Source organism: Scomber japonicus, chromosome 6 (genome assembly GCF_027409825.1).
Source record: "Scomber japonicus isolate fScoJap1 chromosome 6, fScoJap1.pri, whole genome shotgun sequence".
In the NCBI taxonomy this organism is placed as follows: Eukaryota; Metazoa; Chordata; class Actinopteri; order Scombriformes; family Scombridae; genus Scomber; species Scomber japonicus.
Genome location: NC_070583.1, coordinates 29,339,252 through 29,356,668, shown reverse-complemented (window position 1 = coordinate 29,356,668; position 17,417 = coordinate 29,339,252). Strand labels below are relative to the sequence as shown.

At 42.5% G+C, this 17,417-nt stretch overlaps 1 protein-coding gene across 1 annotated transcript; it reads right to left on the bottom strand.

Annotated features, from left to right (window-relative positions):
- Positions 1-174: 174 nt before the first annotated feature.
- On the bottom strand, positions 175-17,112 carry prpf8 (pre-mRNA processing factor 8). The gene is made up of 43 exons (XM_053320641.1): positions 16,962-17,112; positions 15,955-16,075; positions 15,670-15,838; positions 15,215-15,379; positions 14,859-15,077; positions 14,542-14,754; positions 14,138-14,263; positions 13,761-13,866; positions 13,218-13,408; positions 12,950-13,069; positions 12,646-12,835; positions 12,285-12,404; positions 11,702-11,836; positions 11,449-11,578; positions 11,139-11,335; positions 10,767-10,973; positions 10,214-10,377; positions 9,832-9,958; positions 9,523-9,715; positions 9,095-9,282; positions 8,745-8,983; positions 8,467-8,613; positions 8,141-8,351; positions 7,885-8,001; positions 7,525-7,772; positions 7,229-7,408; positions 6,971-7,106; positions 6,597-6,766; positions 6,361-6,490; positions 6,101-6,247; positions 5,779-5,939; positions 5,398-5,589; positions 4,507-4,744; positions 4,268-4,396; positions 3,733-3,846; positions 3,438-3,611; positions 3,019-3,212; positions 2,689-2,928; positions 2,425-2,566; positions 2,151-2,291; positions 1,923-2,062; positions 1,387-1,589; positions 175-368 (listed from the first exon to the last, which is right to left on the bottom strand). The coding sequence occupies exons 2-43, from the start codon at positions 16,061-16,063 to the stop codon at positions 214-216; spliced, it is 7,017 nt and encodes a 2,338-aa protein (XP_053176616.1). The 5' UTR covers positions 16,064-16,075; positions 16,962-17,112; the 3' UTR covers positions 175-213.
- Positions 17,113-17,417: the final 305 nt, after the last annotated feature.

The window sequence follows — 17,417 nt, the reverse complement described above, 5'->3', positions numbered from 1 at the left end:
AGTGAGGGAAGAGTTGACATGAAAGGGGAACAAAAACTTTGTAGAAAAAACACAAAATTCCTAAAAACATCCTTTTGCCTTTACATAAAAATTTCCAAACAACAGTTACATGTGTTCAATAGAAATATTTCACAGGCTTTTCTGGACCGGCTCCACATGATTTTAACAGAGCTATCTACAAAATGCGTCAAGAGCAGAAACGTCCACCCGCGCTCAGCCGAACATGTCCTCGCGGTCGGCGTTATAGATCTCACCCTCCTGCAGTGAGGCGAAGTTTAGGAAGTGTGAGGGCCGGTGGACTTCGTGGTAGAACTCCTTGGGGTTGGCGAGCTGCAGGTCGTATTTCATGTTGGGGTCGTGACGCACACCTGTCGTAAGAAAAGTTGAAAGTGGTTTGGTTAATGGTTAGTTGAAGATGTTTATTCAGACAATCCTGCACGACTGGTCTGAGCAGTCATGTGTAAGGCATAGCAAGGCAGTTTTATTTATATATCGCATTTCATACACAATGGCAACTCAATGTGCTTTACACATGTACACAATTTTAAAGGACAATTTTTGTAATGTTTTCGGGTGTCCAAATGAAGACTGAAAGGAGTTTTCCTCGCTATAATCATTTCTCTTGTTCATACTGGACATTAAAACATCCCCATTAAAAGTAGATGAGAGCTCATATGAGGCCTCAACAGTCTGAGTTAGCCATATTAAATGGATATCTGTCACATTTAGTCTGTTTAGAATAAACTCCCCTCTTTGTGTTTCCCTTAAAAGCTCCAGTGGAGGTATAGAAACCAAAAGAGAAGACTGGCACTTATCTACTCGACTAAATTTAAAAGTTTATCTGAAGTTTTATATCACCTTCAGATAAACTTTTAAATACGTTTTTGCACAGGAGGACGACTCTGAACTTTGGCCTCCATCACTCACATTGTAAGTGCATTATAAAATACTACTAAATGGTCAGTATGAACAGGATTAATAATTACATTACAAGACAAAAAAACACAAAAAACAACATGTTTCCAGGTTCACTTGGCACCTGACTCTAGTTTTAAGTCACTCTTGAAAAACTGAACTGTCCTTTAAAAGTTTTGCCTTTGACATTGTTTATATGTTTTGCATGATAACAAACTACTGTGTATTTCCCTGTTGATGTATTTCAATGTTGATTTTGAGCTGTGACGCAGGGCTGTGCAGTTAAAAAAAAAAAAAATCAATAAATTGACACAGGCATGAGCAGAAATATCAATGTATGGCACCGACTTCTGCCACAGATGGACTGCATTACTGAGGCGATGACAGACACGGACGTTATCTCTCATATCACCGTTACACATTCAACCTATGAAGCAGAATGATTTTGCAAGTAAAATCACGTCTACTGACCCATGAAGTTGTAATTCCAGGAGACTTGACCAGGGACCATGAAGAAGCCCAGGAAACGATCAGAAAGCAACATCTGTACTCTCTCGTAGTGGGATGGCAGGTAACCTTTAGGGTTGTTGCCCTTGTCGGTGTTCTGTCGCCCCCACTCGTATCCGCTGGGTGTCAGCTTGTAGGCTGTGAGTGTGCAGGAACCTGGTGTGAAGCTGAAAATCAGATGTAAAATGCTTTTTAGTGCCATTTAACAGCATTGATTTTTTTTTTTTTACTGTAAATTAAAAAGGAAATTCAATAACTTATGAGACACTGTAATAACTGATTTAAAAACAAGGCTAGCTATGTCAACTTATCGATTTTCCCAAAATTTATGTTTATTGTATTTTCCAAGAAATTCTGATCTAGCTGCTTGAAGATTATCGCAGCCCGACAGTTAACATTCATAAACTGCTGACATGCATGAACGACTCTTTTTAATATGACATAAAAATCTAAAATCACGTCTATTCATGGCATTTTCAACCATTTACCAAGATGCCTACCTGCAAGTGATGATGATGGTCTTCTCTCCATCCCAAGAGGGGTTGTCAGCCATGACCTTAGCATGGGTGGTGACATCCTGGGGGGACAGCTGGGGTGATTCATTAGGCTGTGTGTGGATCCAGCCGAGGGGCTCCATCTCCTGTTTGGGCAAAGTTGCAAAGTTAAGAAAAAATTGCCGGCATCGCCATCACAAAATGCTCAGAATGATCTGGAAGTGTGTGTCTTACTTTAAGGTATTCATGTCCAGGCAGCTGGTTGGGCAGGTGGACAGTTTGGTGAGTCCCCCACTGTGGTACCATGACGATACAGCGGATCTCCTTCACCTGGGGGTTGTCTGGTGGACTGGTACCGTAGAGGTATCCTGCGATCTGGAAGAACGCAGATCATGCTTACTTTAAACGGAAGCAGTGACTTTTATCTACGTGATGAAGGACCATCGAGCACAGATGTCAAATGTTGAGACGTCTGTGTAAAACCATAGTAACACATCCTCAAACATACCTGTGCTCGCAGATCTGAGATGCAGATAAACTTCTTTAGGACGTTCTTGGGCAGGATGTAGGTGTAGCCCGTCTCCTTGATGTCATCAGATGACACGTAGATGTGGTTGGTACGGAGATGGAGGTTGGCAGCAGATATGGCCCTGATGGAGTAAGTACAAGGACACATTTAAGCCAACTGAATCATCACTGCTTTGTTAACCATTTACTACAATAATCTATGAAGGTTTTCTTCTTTATGGATTATGAACTCCCATCTGCATACCTGACCCTCCATTCGGTCTTGGAGGAGAAGGTCTGAGTCTCGTAGTTTGAGGTGGTGGAGGTGATGATCTCGTCACCGTGCTTGTTCACAGTGCGGGTCTGTGTGGCTGTGAGCTGCGACTGCTCTTTGGTCTGCTTCTCAATTTCAGCGATTTGCTGACGCTGCTGTGACGGAGCGGAGATCTCCATACCAAGGATGATGTCACGGATTTCCGACTGGGTCAGAGAGGCCACGTTCACACTGGAGGGAGAGAAGGGAAGTGTTAGATTTATAGTCTGGCTTTATTTTCTTCTATAAAGTTACAGGGGGAAAAAAGGGGATATTACTTACTTGTTCTTTTTGCCATAGTCAGCCAGAATGAGGTCTTTGAGTTGGACTTCCACCTTGATCCATTCCTCGTCAGTGAGAGTGGGCCAAATGTGATGTGGCTCAGTGATGGTTGTCTTGTCAGGTTTCAGGATCACCTTGGCGCGGTCGTTGTTGACATGGAGCGCTCTGAGGATCAGGATGAGTCGGGAGAAGGCCTAGAGATGGAGCAGACAACCGAACAAACACTACTTACACAGGGGAATGAGTCAAAGAGTCTCTAAAAATAAATACATCCTAATGAGTTGAGCATTCATTTACTTATTTTGGCATACTGCTAAAATCTCTTTGTGACAACAAACTTCAGGGAAACTTCTATAGAGATTCAATACAGGGACATAAAAATAAGACTCGCTGGGCTCATGGGATGGAGTAAAACTCACTGTGTAAGACGAGATGGTCTTGAGCCAGTCATCATACAGATTGAACAGCACCATCTGAGGCTCTGTCGCTTTCAGGATGAGGTCTCCAAACTTCTCCACCTTCAGACAGGCCTGGAAGGGCAGCTGCAACTCTGAGCCCTTGATCACAATGTTGGGGAAGTCGAGCAAGTGGACCTGCAGACAGAGAATAATAGTATTAGAAGTGAAAAGCCCATAAATGTAACCAGCAGAAATCAAACAGATGACCCATCAGGAGTTCTCATCATTGCAGCAGTATTTAACATGTCAGCCTCACCTCCAGAGGGTCCAGCATGCCCTTTCTGGTTACAATGATCTGTTTCGGCTGCTCTTCAACAGGCAGGGAGCGAATCAGGGCAGCTACTTCTTCAGCTGTCTTCCATTTGGCCAACTACAGAGTTAACACAAGAGTGACGTTAGACACTAGGAAGAGACAACAACAGTGCCAAACATGTATATAAACATTAGTTAGTTAAAAGGGATAAAAAAAAAAAAGTGTCAGGGTCAGTAAATACATTGTCTGTTGAAATTTCAGCAACATCTGATACGGATACAGCCCATATGATATATTAAAAAGTTATTCTAAACTAATTTAACAGTATTACAGTCGGCACTGATAGGCTCAAATAAACACCAGTTATAAAAATATGATTGTAATGACAGCCTTACAATCATACTTACAGACATAATTTGTTTAAAAAACAAAGTAAGAGTAAATTAGAGTTTGTACTGAATGAGGAACCAAATAAAACCAAAGGCTCAGAATAAATCACACAGCTGGTGATTTTAGTAGTGGTAGAGCGGGGCTGTACCTGTCCCAGACGTTTCTGTCCAGCCCACACAGAGGTGTGAATGATCTTCAGGAAGAGCTGTCCGGTTCTGGGGTTGAAGATGAAAATGGCTCCATTGATGGGCTTCGTGGTCAAGTTACCCTCAAAGGTCTGATGAGAGAGATGAAGAATACATGTGACTAAATTCATGGGCTTAGTGTTTCTATATCTTCATGCAAAAGCAGCACTTAAGGACTACTAAACGCATGACAGTCTCTCACCTTGTGGATGGTGACTCTGTAGACATTGGTGTCATCTACGAACCAGATGATCTGGTTGGAGAAGAGTTCACCGTAGTTCTGTGAGGACAGGTACGGCTCAGTGGGCTCTGAGGAGTACAGCTGCAGACCTTTGCGGATGCGCTCTCTGAGCACATACAGGGCAGGGTTGGCCTTCATGATCTTGGCCATGGCCTGTTGGATCAGAGGCTTGCTTCCAGGGAACCAGTTACCATAAGCACTACAAGAAGAGAGTGAATGAGTTAAAGACTGCGTTGAGATTGTTTTTCTTAGTAAACAGTCAACGAGGACGTCACAGTACATTGACTAAACAGCACCCTTTAAGAGGATGTGAATAACTATAGCAGAATGTGATGATCATGTAAAACAAGTTAGGAAGCTTGTGTGAGGACTTTAAACTCTCCTGCAAAACACACTTGTTGACAAGTAGATGCCAAAATCCAGGCAATGCTGTCAAACATTGGTCTGACAATTTACATAGTTTATTTTTAGACACCTATAACACTTGAACTAACCCTAACACAACTTTTTTTTTTTACATTTAGCTTCAAATTGACCCAAAAGGATGAATTATTTACATTATGAATCATAGTTTCATTCATGTGCTATTATTTGAACAAGCCCCCACACAAGATGTTAGATTTTAAAGAAAAGCATGTTTGGCCAGAGATGTGATGTAATCAAGTGACGTCTGAGAACAACATTTTGATTTGATTGGTTTTTGATTGGTCCTTTATCATTACTGCCCCCTGATTATTTCATTTTGACTTTGAACAAGGACTTGAGTGACTTTTCTTCAACAACATTTAAGTCAATTAACTAAATATCTGCAATGATAGCTGATCACGTATTCATGCTCTTAACAGTGCTAACCTGTGGAGATTGTAAGCCAGGTCGATAGCAATGAGCACTCCTGTTGGGGAGGGGTAGATACTCATGTTGTCTGTGGTGTAGTCCAGGAACTTGGCCCTGGCGTAGCGCTCGATGTCATGTGAGTCATAGTCTCCCCAGCGCAGCTGAATGTCAATCCAGTACTTCTGTGTGGTGGTGCTGTCCATCACATCTCTGCAGGAGGAAGTGCACACTTTAATTTATACAAGATAAGACAATGGACCTTTAGAAAACTTTCATGATGACAGTTTTAGAGAGTTTACAAATCTCATACCATTTTCAAATCAACTAGTGTCCAACAGTTTTTATGTATTTAGTGATCAAGTCAGTTGTGTCATGTAAATATATTTTCAGAAGTCATACTTTGAGTCAGCAAGCAGAGATGGCCGAGAGACGTTCCACTTGTATGATGCAAAGAGGAGGATGTCAGCACAGGACGAGTTCATCTTGTATGACTTCCTGGGGTGAATGGTCTCCTTCTGCACAGTCTCAATCTCAAGAGCATCCAGCTCCTGGTCAAACACCTGAAAACAAAAACACAAAACTTAGTCACATTGTGGAAAGAATGAGTTATTTTCTTAGTAGCTGTATGTCATCACTGTAAACACTTGACACTGAAATTCCCCTTTTTTAATTCCCGTTTGTGCTGTGGGAAGATCCAGTCCACAAAAAAGGTAAAACCTACCTGACAGAGATCCATAACAATGCTCTCGTGAATCTTCTGCCACAAGTGAGCCCTAAAGATCTGAATGAGGGAGATCTTCAGTGTGGGGATTTTGCCGTGCATGAAAATACCAGTCAGGTCAAGCTGCACCTGGAAACCCACGTACACCTAAAAGACAAGTAGAGGAGAAATTCTATAAGCTAGTGCACAAGTTTAACACATTCTTGACTTTTCCCTCTTTGATTGTGAGGAGATAGTTGTCAACAGCTGGTCGGACTAACGTTGGCTCTGTTGATTGTGGGCGACCACCAAAGTGTGAAGCGACGGTTGGGGATTTGGTTGAGACCAGACCTCTGGGCATTGGTCAGCTTCTTCCACTTCATGGACTCCTCAAAGCCGCTGGCCTTCTCCCTAAAGCACAGAAAGACAATTGATGCCATTTTTATGTGTTTGATATAAAACAAGAAGTACAAAGACAGAGAGGAAAATAAACTTTTCAGAGTGAAATTGTTCTCACCAGAAGAGACCCTCCCAGGTAGGGAAATAAGTGCCTTTGAAGAGCGTGTGCTCCAGGATGCCCTCCACACCGCCAAGAGCCTGGATCATGTCTGTGCGGTAGTTGTTCAGGTTCCACAGTTTTCCGTCGTGCCTCTGGTGGGTCCACCAGAATGGATTCTGCTTCAGCACCTGCAATCATAATATACAGACACATATTGATATGTGGCTTCATGTTGGCATTAATGCCGAGTTTTCATTTCTGGAAAATGAAAACTATCTAATGTGTAATGAGTATTACAGCCTCAAATTAACCTTTAATCTTTGGGTTATGTTGTATGAATTATTAAGAGAAAACCTGATTTTTGGCCATAACCTCAGTAATCTTCATCATACCTGGTACTGTTTGAAATCTGTCCTGACTCTCCAGCCTTTGTCATAAGCCAGTGTGTGTCTGTCCTTCTGGAAAAGTGTGTTGATACGCGGGATTCCTCTGTCCCACGAGTCCTCCAAATCCTCCAGAGTCAGACGTCTGAAACACAGAAAACATACTGCTATTAGCCTTGTTTAGTTTCCATTTCACATTTGTTGAAATAATACAGATGTCGCCAAGGAAATGTTAACACTGATAAGCTGATGTGTTACAGGCCATACCGGTTCTGAGCAATGGCTTCCTGTCTCTTGAGGGCGTACTCAGCCCAGACCCTCTGGGAGTCAATGAACTCGCTCTCCCACGGCTGAATGTAACGGTACAAGTTAGGAATCAGCTGGTCCTCTTCATGGCTCATTCCAGACCTGAAGTGGGTGATGCCCACATCTGTCTGCTTAGACCACCTGGTGGAGAGGGAAAAGAATTAAACTTCAATTGACAAAAAAAAAAAAAAATACTGACTCTGACTATTAATAACTGACAAGAGATCACAAAAACAACAATCTGCATGCTGACTCACCGCAGGTCTGACTGTGGAATCAGCACGTGGCCCATGGACAACATGCCGAGGCCACCCAACTCTTTGGGAGTGTAGAAGACCACAGGGGGGAAACGACTGGGCATTTTGGAGTTAAGGCCGATCTTGATACGTGTCTGGATCTTGTTCTCACACTTGACCAGCAGATCCAGGAGCTCCTGAGTGTTGACGACTGCTTCACGGAAGTACGTCATCAGGCCGATCAGAGCCGTGTTCCATTTGTTCACAATCTGGAGGGAAAGAGGAGAAATTATGAGTACTTTAACTTGGTGATTAATCAAACATTTTTATTCTAATTCATCCCAGAAATCTAGATTATATTAGATGAAGCTGCCTGCAGACCTTTGTGAATGTGGTGGATCCGGAGGCCATCAGGATCTGACGCACTCGGTTGTGGAAACGCTGCATTGATTCATCGTCCACACGCAGGAAACACTGCGCTGTCCTCTCTTTGGTTACCTGCACATGAAAAAACAATGCGAGAACTTAAAGACACAAGTATCAGTGTAGTAAAGGGATACGTATCAGATTTTAGACGTCTGAAATTGTCATGGCGATCATAGCAGCACAACTTTTTTTTCTCATTATTGGCACTCACCTCGTTCTGCAGGTTCCAGACGCCGTCCTTGTGAGTGAACTCCTCGTAGCTGGTGCGACACTTGGGCAGGATGCGGCACTCAAAGCCACACATGTTGAAGAGTAGGTTGGGGTTGTCTTTGCTGTAAACCGACACAAAGCTGTTCTCCCACTGGACTGTGGTCACTGATCTCGGCAAGCGGTTCTTGATGTCCCAGAAGACTGCACGTCCACTGTAGAATAATAAAGATTAGAGAAGTTAAAACTATTTATCTCTAACCTGGTTAAACAAGTATTATGTTTCTCATAATTAACATTACTGGTTTAAAAGTCAAAGATGGAACTCACAGGTTGACGTCGTGCTTCATCAGTCTCATGCGGGCATCACGAGGCCAGCACTTCTTGTTGTTATAACCCACAATGTTCTCGTTGTTGGGGTCTGGGTGCTCAGTTAGATACCTCTGAATGAGGTCCCTGGCCTCGTCAGCAGAGAACCTGGTGAACATATAAAAGAGTCATATAACTAGTCATATAAAAGGCACTTTGTAAAAACTTATTGCATATATCTCCCCAAAGCCACATGTTAGGAAGTGCTTTCATTCATCATTTCAGTGATCCAATCCCACCTGAAGAAGATGTGGATACGGTCGATGTAGCGACAGTACAGCCGGATTGGATGGGCGCTCTCTGTGGGTATGTCCTGGAAGCTGAGGAAGTCGTTGGGCATCTGGGGTGGTCCGGCCATCTCACTGGCACGGTGCAGGCCCAGCACCAGCAGGTCCATCACCAGGCCGTAGTACTGTACAATGAACGAGGCAAACTGCAGCCCCCTGATGATACCGTATGAGTTTGTGTGATTCATGTCCTAAAAAAAAAAAAAAATCCAGATTTTAGAACAAACAGCAATAAAAAAAAATGTTAAAACAGTTGCTCAAATGACGGAATCAGACTAAATGTGAACTAAATTTGTGTTTACCTTGTAGTTGATGACCACGTTGTTCTTGGCCGTCATGTAATCAGCAATGTTGTGGTCAACGATAAGACGCAGCAGCCTGTTGAGCAACGTCAGATCAATCTTCTCGTACATCTTCTCATAGCGGGACTCCAGCATCACGTTACATTCTCCCTCCGCAGTCTCCCAAACGTCCTGCAAGTTGTTGATGCCTGTTGAGAATAAACAGAAATATATCAGGTTGAGCTATTTCTCCTGAAAACATGGTAGACTTAATGGATTTGAAGACTATGTTCTCATCAACACTTTTATTTCACTTCAAAGCATACTGGGCTATTACACAATAAAAATCTGACTTTCACACACACACACACACACACACACACACACACACACACACACACAACACAATTTATTATATCTATAATAACAAGTCTAGTCAAAGCCCTGACCTTGGCACCACTTGTAGACAAGCAGCGGTGGGGGTTCAGTGTCGGCAGGTTTGATCCAAGGTGGGAACAGGCGTCTCTTGTCTGCTTCATACCACAGATACTGGTCGAGGTAGGCGTCAGTGATCTTCTCCAGGGGCTCTACGTCATACACTGGCACCAGATGGCTGTACAGGTCCATGAACTCAATACCAACCTACAAAAGAAGGAAGAAGTGATGAGACTGGCAGAGGTGGAATAAATAAACCTGTGGAATATCACTCAAAGAAAATGAGAGATTCTTGAGTATAAAACTGTTATTTTGGTCCTGACCTCTTTGAAGGCTCTCTGAGTGAGCAGGTGACGTTTGATCCTGGACAGAGCTTCGTGAGGATTGTCGTAAGCCTGCTCTATCAGCCCGAGCTCTTCCCTCTGAGACTGGTTCAGACGAGACTTCACACTGGAATACACATACAAAGAGTCGATAAAGCAAAACATTCTGGCAGATATTTCCCACTCTAATGAGTTTTTTTATCCAGTTTATTTAATAGCGACAATGCAAGTAAACATCGCACCACTTCCTCTCATTACAAACAAAATGAAGTACTGATGTTCTGCTAACAAATTATAGCTATTGCTATTTTCCAACTCCAGTCCCAAGTGTCCCCACTTAATGTTTACTGATGAAGTTGGATAATGCTCTAAGTGTGTTTACCTGTATGCCTCCTTGAGTCTTTCCAGAGCCAGGATGAGCAGCTTGGTGTCGTGTTTGTAGGACAGTGGAGGGAAGGGGATGGGTGAGAACCGCCGACTCTCCAGCCAGTGAACAGTGGTGGTGTAAATGGCAACCGCCTCTTCAGCTGTGATGTAGGGGCCGTCCTGTAGACAGAACATTAACACTTCAATGAAAACATGGCAAAATGTGAAGAAACAGGACAACAGTAGTTTGGATATAAAGGTGTAATGGTACTATTATCCCATATTAACTTGAAACTAAATCACTTTAAAATATTAACACAATATTTGAATGGTGAACAACCAACTGCAGCTGCAGCCAGTAATAAAAAGCCACCACTCATTTTAATATTCCTCCAGTTCTTACGCACAGGCAAGCAGACCAATGCAAGTGCGCCTTTGTAAGAGGACATTCAAATCTTCACTTGTGATTTGGGATTATTGAAATCTAACTGTAATCAATAAAACAGTATTTAGTCTATAAAATCTTAGTATTTACTGGAAAAGGCTTTTTTGTATTTCCTGTTTCTTACCTTCAGGTAGTTGTGCTGTCTCTCCTGCTCAGCTTTCAGATACAGACGGGTCAGTCTTCCCAGGTTCTTCTTGCAGACCGTTTTGTCCACAGTGGCTCCACGACGGATACGCTCACGGTTGTAATGGGCCGTGTTAGTCCACCAGTCTGCTTTGGCCTTAACGTAGCGCAGGATCATGTTCTCAATGGGAGTGGGCAGGCCTGGCACCTAAAACAATAAAAAGTAGGCACCGTTAACATTTTACTTCAAGACATAGCCGAAATTCAAACCAAACAGCAGTTTAATGATTCTGTGATTAATTCCTGTCTTTCAGCAACAGACCATTTCTCTCCTACAGGTGTCTGTCAAAGCTGATCTATGAGAGACACTAACCTTCCAGGGGATGTTGGCCTTCCAGCACCTCCAGGACTCACTCAGGTGCTGCAGGATGGTTCTGGCCTTGTTCTGTTTGATTCCCTCGGGCATCATGTCCAAGATGTCGTGCATCACAGCTGCACGCAGCTCCAGGTCAAAGTGAGATTCCACACGCTGTTTGGTCACTGTCTTGGCAACACCCTTGGAGTGACGTCCTGTTGGTGTAATTTAAAAAAATGTTTGCTTAAAACTCCTCCAACACAAGCTTGTAACTGTGCACCATCACACTACTTTGTTCCTCAAAAAAAGAAAAGCACAGGACACAAACCTTCAAACTGCCTGGCCAGCAGATTTCCCAGCCACCTCTCCAACAGTGGAGTGATGCCCCTCATGAAGAACAACCACACTCTCCAACCGGGAGCCCAGAAGCCACATCCTGGTCCCTTGCCCACAGGACCCTGATAAAACAAACACATAAGGCCCAAACATAAATCTTAAAGAAGAATAGCAGTGTGACATGCTGAAACTTTTTCTGTAGTTTGTGGGAAAATGAATCCTTTCTGAGGATAAGTAGTACTTACAGTGTTAAACCGGTAGTAGATTAGATGCTTCAGATCTTTGCACATGCGGATTTGTCTCATCAGCTTGTACTTGTAGCGGTACATGCCGGTCAGTTGCCCCACATGAGCGAAGATGTACTGCAGTCCATCAGCCAACTACAATAGAGACAAAGTTCTGCAATTAGCCAAGTATTAAATCACTGTGTGGGATCTTAGCTAAACTGCACCAAAGTCACTGACGCCAACAGACAAGACTAACCACACTTCGATTCTCCAGTAAAGAAAAGGACCAACGATACAGGAGAGAAAAATGTTTATCACAGCCATTCTTTGCTTAAAAGTGTCTTTTTGTGTTTTACATTCAGAGCATGACTTCTATGAACCTGGCAGGTTTGCTAACCTAAGGAGTGTAGCTTAGTTTTAAATTATTAATCCGGTGTATCCTATTGAAAGAAAAAGCTTCTGAATAAATGATAGAAACACCAAACACTATTTGTGATGTTCTCTGCCGAATTTACACATTCAGGGAGAAAATGAATAATGTATGTTAGTGTAGCTGGATAACAGACTGAGTGTACTGTGAGAAATGTGTTGCTGAACTAACCTGGAAGGCATCAACGTTTCCCAGTCTGTACTGCACATGGCTGTCCACCACCAGCTTGCTGAGACGCAGCACCTCTCTGCACAAGTGGAAGGCATTACCGAATCGGGACTTTTTACGCTCCTGGGAAGATAGAAGCAAGAACACAATGTTAGGTCAACACTGGTTATAATACAACATGTGGTACTTAGTAAATATTTTTAGCTTTACAGAAATCACTGAATTACAGAGTTTTAACTTCAGATTTTCTGTTTTTCATGCATGAAACCACAGAAGACAGACAAAATACACGTAATATAAAGTATTGTGCTCTATATTAAAGCATTTACTACATGTCAAATGCATAGGAGGGTTTGGCTGGTACCTTGGTTGTCAGTGTCTTGACGGGCTTCAGGTTGAAGTTGTAGTCAAGATGTAGGTAGTTCAGGTTCTTACGGTGGATAAGCAGATTGAGCATGTTGTAACCCTGTCTGCAAACCTGCAGGCCCACCTCAACCCAGTCCAACTTGGTGGACTGAAAGAACTTTGTTGCCTTGAAGGAGCGGAATAGATACCTGGAAGTCAAACAGGAAAAATCTTTAAAGAAAAACTTACTTGATGAGCAAAACACATTAAAAATGATTAAATTAGGAAGATGAGATCCAGCTCAAGAGTGTAATGATGCTCACCTCTTCTTCTGGGCCTTGGGTGGTCTGTGTTTGAGAGCGTTGAGCACATAGTACTTGAGCAGTTTCTGGTATGACACACGCACCTTCACTGGCTGTCCAGCAGGGCAATGCTCACGGTACCTGTAAAATAATTTAAACACATCCCACTCAGAATTTGCAAAAAACAAAACATCAGGCAGAGAAACAAATTAAAAACTGTTCACAGAACTCACGCATCTGTTCTTAAATTATAACAACATTTGTTCTAACGTGTTGATATTTTGCTCACCAGTTCTTGATCAGGGGGATATCAATGGCTCTTCTTGTGCGGCCGGAGCGGAGGTTGAAGGGTCTTGGCGCCCACAGCAGAGCAATGCCATTGGCAGTGTTGTCTGTGTAGAGTGGGGTCTCCTTGAGGAAGGGCTCCACATACTCAGCTAGCTCAAACTCTTCATCGTCATCAGGCAGGGGCTCTTGACTCTGAGTGGAGACAGGAAATAGCAACAACAATGAGTGCTGACTTTATTAGAGCTCATTACTTTAGCTTTTTACCGTAAATCAATATGAACAGTACTTAGTAAAAACAGTAATTATTAAATAAGTTATAATATCTGAATGCTGACAGGCCAACTGCAGCTGCAGCCAGTGATTTAAGAGTCACCACTCATTTTAATATTCCTCCAGTTCTTACGCACAGGCAAGCAGACCAATGCAAGTGCGCCTTTGTAGGAGGACTTTCCTTTAAAACATCATCAGGGGTTTGTTTTGAGAACGTTAGATTTGGCTTTCCTCAGCCGCCAGAGGAAGGAGGAGGACAAGCAACCACACTCACCTTGACAGAATGTCTGTGTGAAATGGGGTTGATCAGCGGGTCAAAGTAGAACGCTGGAAGATCTGGATCCTCTGTCTTGATAAACACCACATTGGGTGTGTGGTACCTGCGGAAGAAAAGTTATGAGTGTCCATTTATTTCTTACAGCCAAAAAAGAAAAAGATATGTAAATTTAGTAACTCAATGAAAAAAAGTTCAATTGCATTTCACACAGAATTATATCTGTGAATTCTTTAACAACAAAATTAATATAAAGTAACATTGTTTACTGTTGTTTCTGCCTTTTGACATCTAAATGTAATAATTATAATGATAATTGGTTACCAGTATTGTCTCAATGAACTGCAACTTTAAAGAGCCAATTATTCATTGCTTACCAGGTGAGGTGGACGTGGTGTGGCAAGTTGTTGTACAGGTACGGGAATGCGATTTTGTACTCTGTCCTGATGGGCTGTCTGATGATGATCTTGTTGATGTCATTGAACTCATTCCAGTCTTCATCCCTATAGGAGAATCAGAGAGGGATCAGCTCCAGCACAAAGCATCTAGCATCAGTTTGTGTGGGTTGTTTTTATAAAAAGGGGTGAAACATAATTACTATTCTAACAAATACAAAACACCATGCATCTTCTGAAAATAAAATGCAAGAAAACCTCCACCCCATGTTTTAACATTTATGAGCCTGCAAGTGGTGGCCGTGCCAAGCGGCTTTCACAATCCAGGAGAGTTAAAAGTATGAAATCAGTCAGTTTATCATTTATTGAAGGCAGGAAGTTCTTACTGGAGGTTAATGTCACGGACCAGGGGCTCAAACTTAGGTCCTCCAGGGATGGCCATATTTAAGGCCTTGGAAGTGAAGAAAGCCTTGAGGTCAAACAGATAAAAGTAGTTGAAATCCACCAAGTCTGTCAGCAGCTGGTTGGCTAGTCGGTACAGTGTGGACATCATGGGCAGTGTGAACTGCCAGCGACGGTAGGTGGTGCCATTTACAAACCTGCAGAGGACAAAAAGGAGTCATTACTTTACCAGATTCAGAGCAGCTACATGTCTTTTTAAAAAATAAACTAAATGGGTGTCTCATAAAGAAAAAAAGCTTACTTGGCAGTGTCTTTGAGGGGCTGGTGTTCATAGAACCACTCCACCACTGAGCCATCCTCCTCGGGGTCCAGCTCCATCTGAATGGCCTCCAGTGGTTCCACATCAAGGATGTTGTCAGCGTAGTCCAGCGGCGGCTCCTCATCATCAAATGGTGGAAAGCGCATCCTTTTGAAGTGTCGACGATCACGCTTCTCACGACGCATCATGATCCACATGGTGCTAAGAGGAGAATAAAGAATACCAGTGATTATGTGTGTTAGAAATACAAATGAGCACAGTACACTTCCTGTGCATTTCACAAATGTATGAGTACCTTTAACTAAAAACTTCACTACATAACATAGTGACACTCTTACCCCCACTGAGCAATGTAGACCGGCTCAATAACCCAAGGGATTTCATTAACAAAGGAAATGGCTCCTGTGATGTGGTACAGGACAGGCACATCTCGGATCTGCTCCCAGGGCATAGGCATGTTCTCCAGCAGCTTCAACACTGCATGGGGCATGTACTTGAGGGCACTGTTCAACAAAGAGAAAGACACAGGATGAGGTTGGGCAGTCATGATTAATGTCCTCAATCAGTTAGCAAACTCACGAAAATACATTAACCAAACCAATCAGTATTTAGCTTCCATGCACATAAGATGGGTACATTTGGAGGAAAAAAAGTATACCAACTTATAGTATCAGTCAAATGTTTGGACATACCTTTCAATTCTCTTCAATGAGATAGTTTCAAACATTTGACTGGTACTGTGTATTTTGAGTTTCCCATAGATATATTTATTATTGTATTAATCTATATTTACCCGAGGTAGACCCTCTTGTCATGACGAAACTTTCTGTTGGTCATGTCTCCATGGTCCCTGATGATCTTGCGGACATGTTCAGGTGGCATGTCTTCCTTCTGCGCATCCACAAAGCCAAACTTTCTCTTTTCTGAGTAGCGCTTTGCCTGCAACTGCTGCCATTTCCTTGCTGTAGAGTCAGAAGACAACTTGATAAACAACAAAAATTTACCACATCCATTTGTGATAACACTTTTTATCAACACCATACATAAACATAAATGCATTGAGTGAAACCTGACATACCTTTCTCTTGCAGTTTTTCCTCAGACATGAAGTCTGGGACCTGTGCAGGAGGGGGTACACCTGGTGGGATCCCTGGAGGGCCTCCTCTATAGGGGAAGGTAGCTGCCATGGTGCCTCGCAACTACAAACATCACCACAAACAAAGAATTAAAATACATTTCTGATTCCACTTGTCCCAAGAGCTAAACTCTCCGTCACCAAGTCCCTAAAAACACAACTAACAAACAGATACACTTAGAGTACTATCTAATTTGATGGGGAACTCTACTTAGTTGATGAGGTCCAAAATCCAGTGTGTGTACAGTGTGTACACAATAAACCCGGTTCTGATTTCTTAAGTGATGGAGACCAAAATCCAGTGTATCCACACAATTGTTTTGTGCAAGCATGCATTCAAAAGTTTATTTAACGCTCATTCAGCAGCCATATTAACATTTACCTATTTTCTCCTGTTGAGCTGCAGTAACAAAAAGAGGGAGTGAATCTTTAAAGAGACTGCAACGTTGAATGATATCTATTTATTTTGACTACTTTGCAAACTTTATATTATCTTCAGATGAACTTTTAATTACATTTAAGCACAAGAGGACAGTGGATTTCGCTTCCATTGTAAAATAATCTTGTAATGGCCAGTATAAGTAAAAGGAATGATTACAACAAGAAAAAATAGCTCAATGTTAATTTGGGCTCCTGACTGTTGTTTTAAACAGACTTCGATACAATGAACCCTTTCTGTAACTTTAGCTTTCCAACATGGCTTCCAGTCTGAAACAAACACGCTAATGTTACCGATCACCGACTGAGCTTTAAACTTTCAACATTGCTAAAAGTTGCATTACACGAACTTAAACACAAATCACGCTGCAAGTTTGCACAACGTTGATAAACACTAATTCCCTGTAATAAAGCATGGATGAAGCGCTAAGCTAGCCGGGAGCTAACAAAACTAGCATAGCAGCTAAGTAAGCTAACAATAAAAACACGAAAATGCTCGTAACACCACACACCTTACTGCCTTCACTCCAGAGGCAATTTCTTCACGTCGACTGCAGCCTCTTTTTTTATTTTCCTCAAACGACCAGCTACCAAATCATTTCTCCGTTGTGTTGATTTCTTCCTTAGCTGGAACACGCACGATGATCGACGGCAGCCACACGATGGACGTAGTTCAGTGGGATTCACAGGTAACAGCTACGCCGGATGGGCCGCTCTCTTACAACGAAATGTACGGGGGCGCTACGTAGAAAGATACGCTAACGTTAGACAAGCGCCATTTGAACGAATACCCGGATGATGCTGTTTCCGCCATCGCACCGCCCCCTACAGTACTGGAGTGGGACATGCAACCATGACAACCTAGATTTGTGAGACTGTCGCCTGTCACTTCAAAATATTCGTGTATAATAATAATAATATTTTATTAATGGACGCCTCCGCTGGTCCACATTAACAAGAAACAAAAT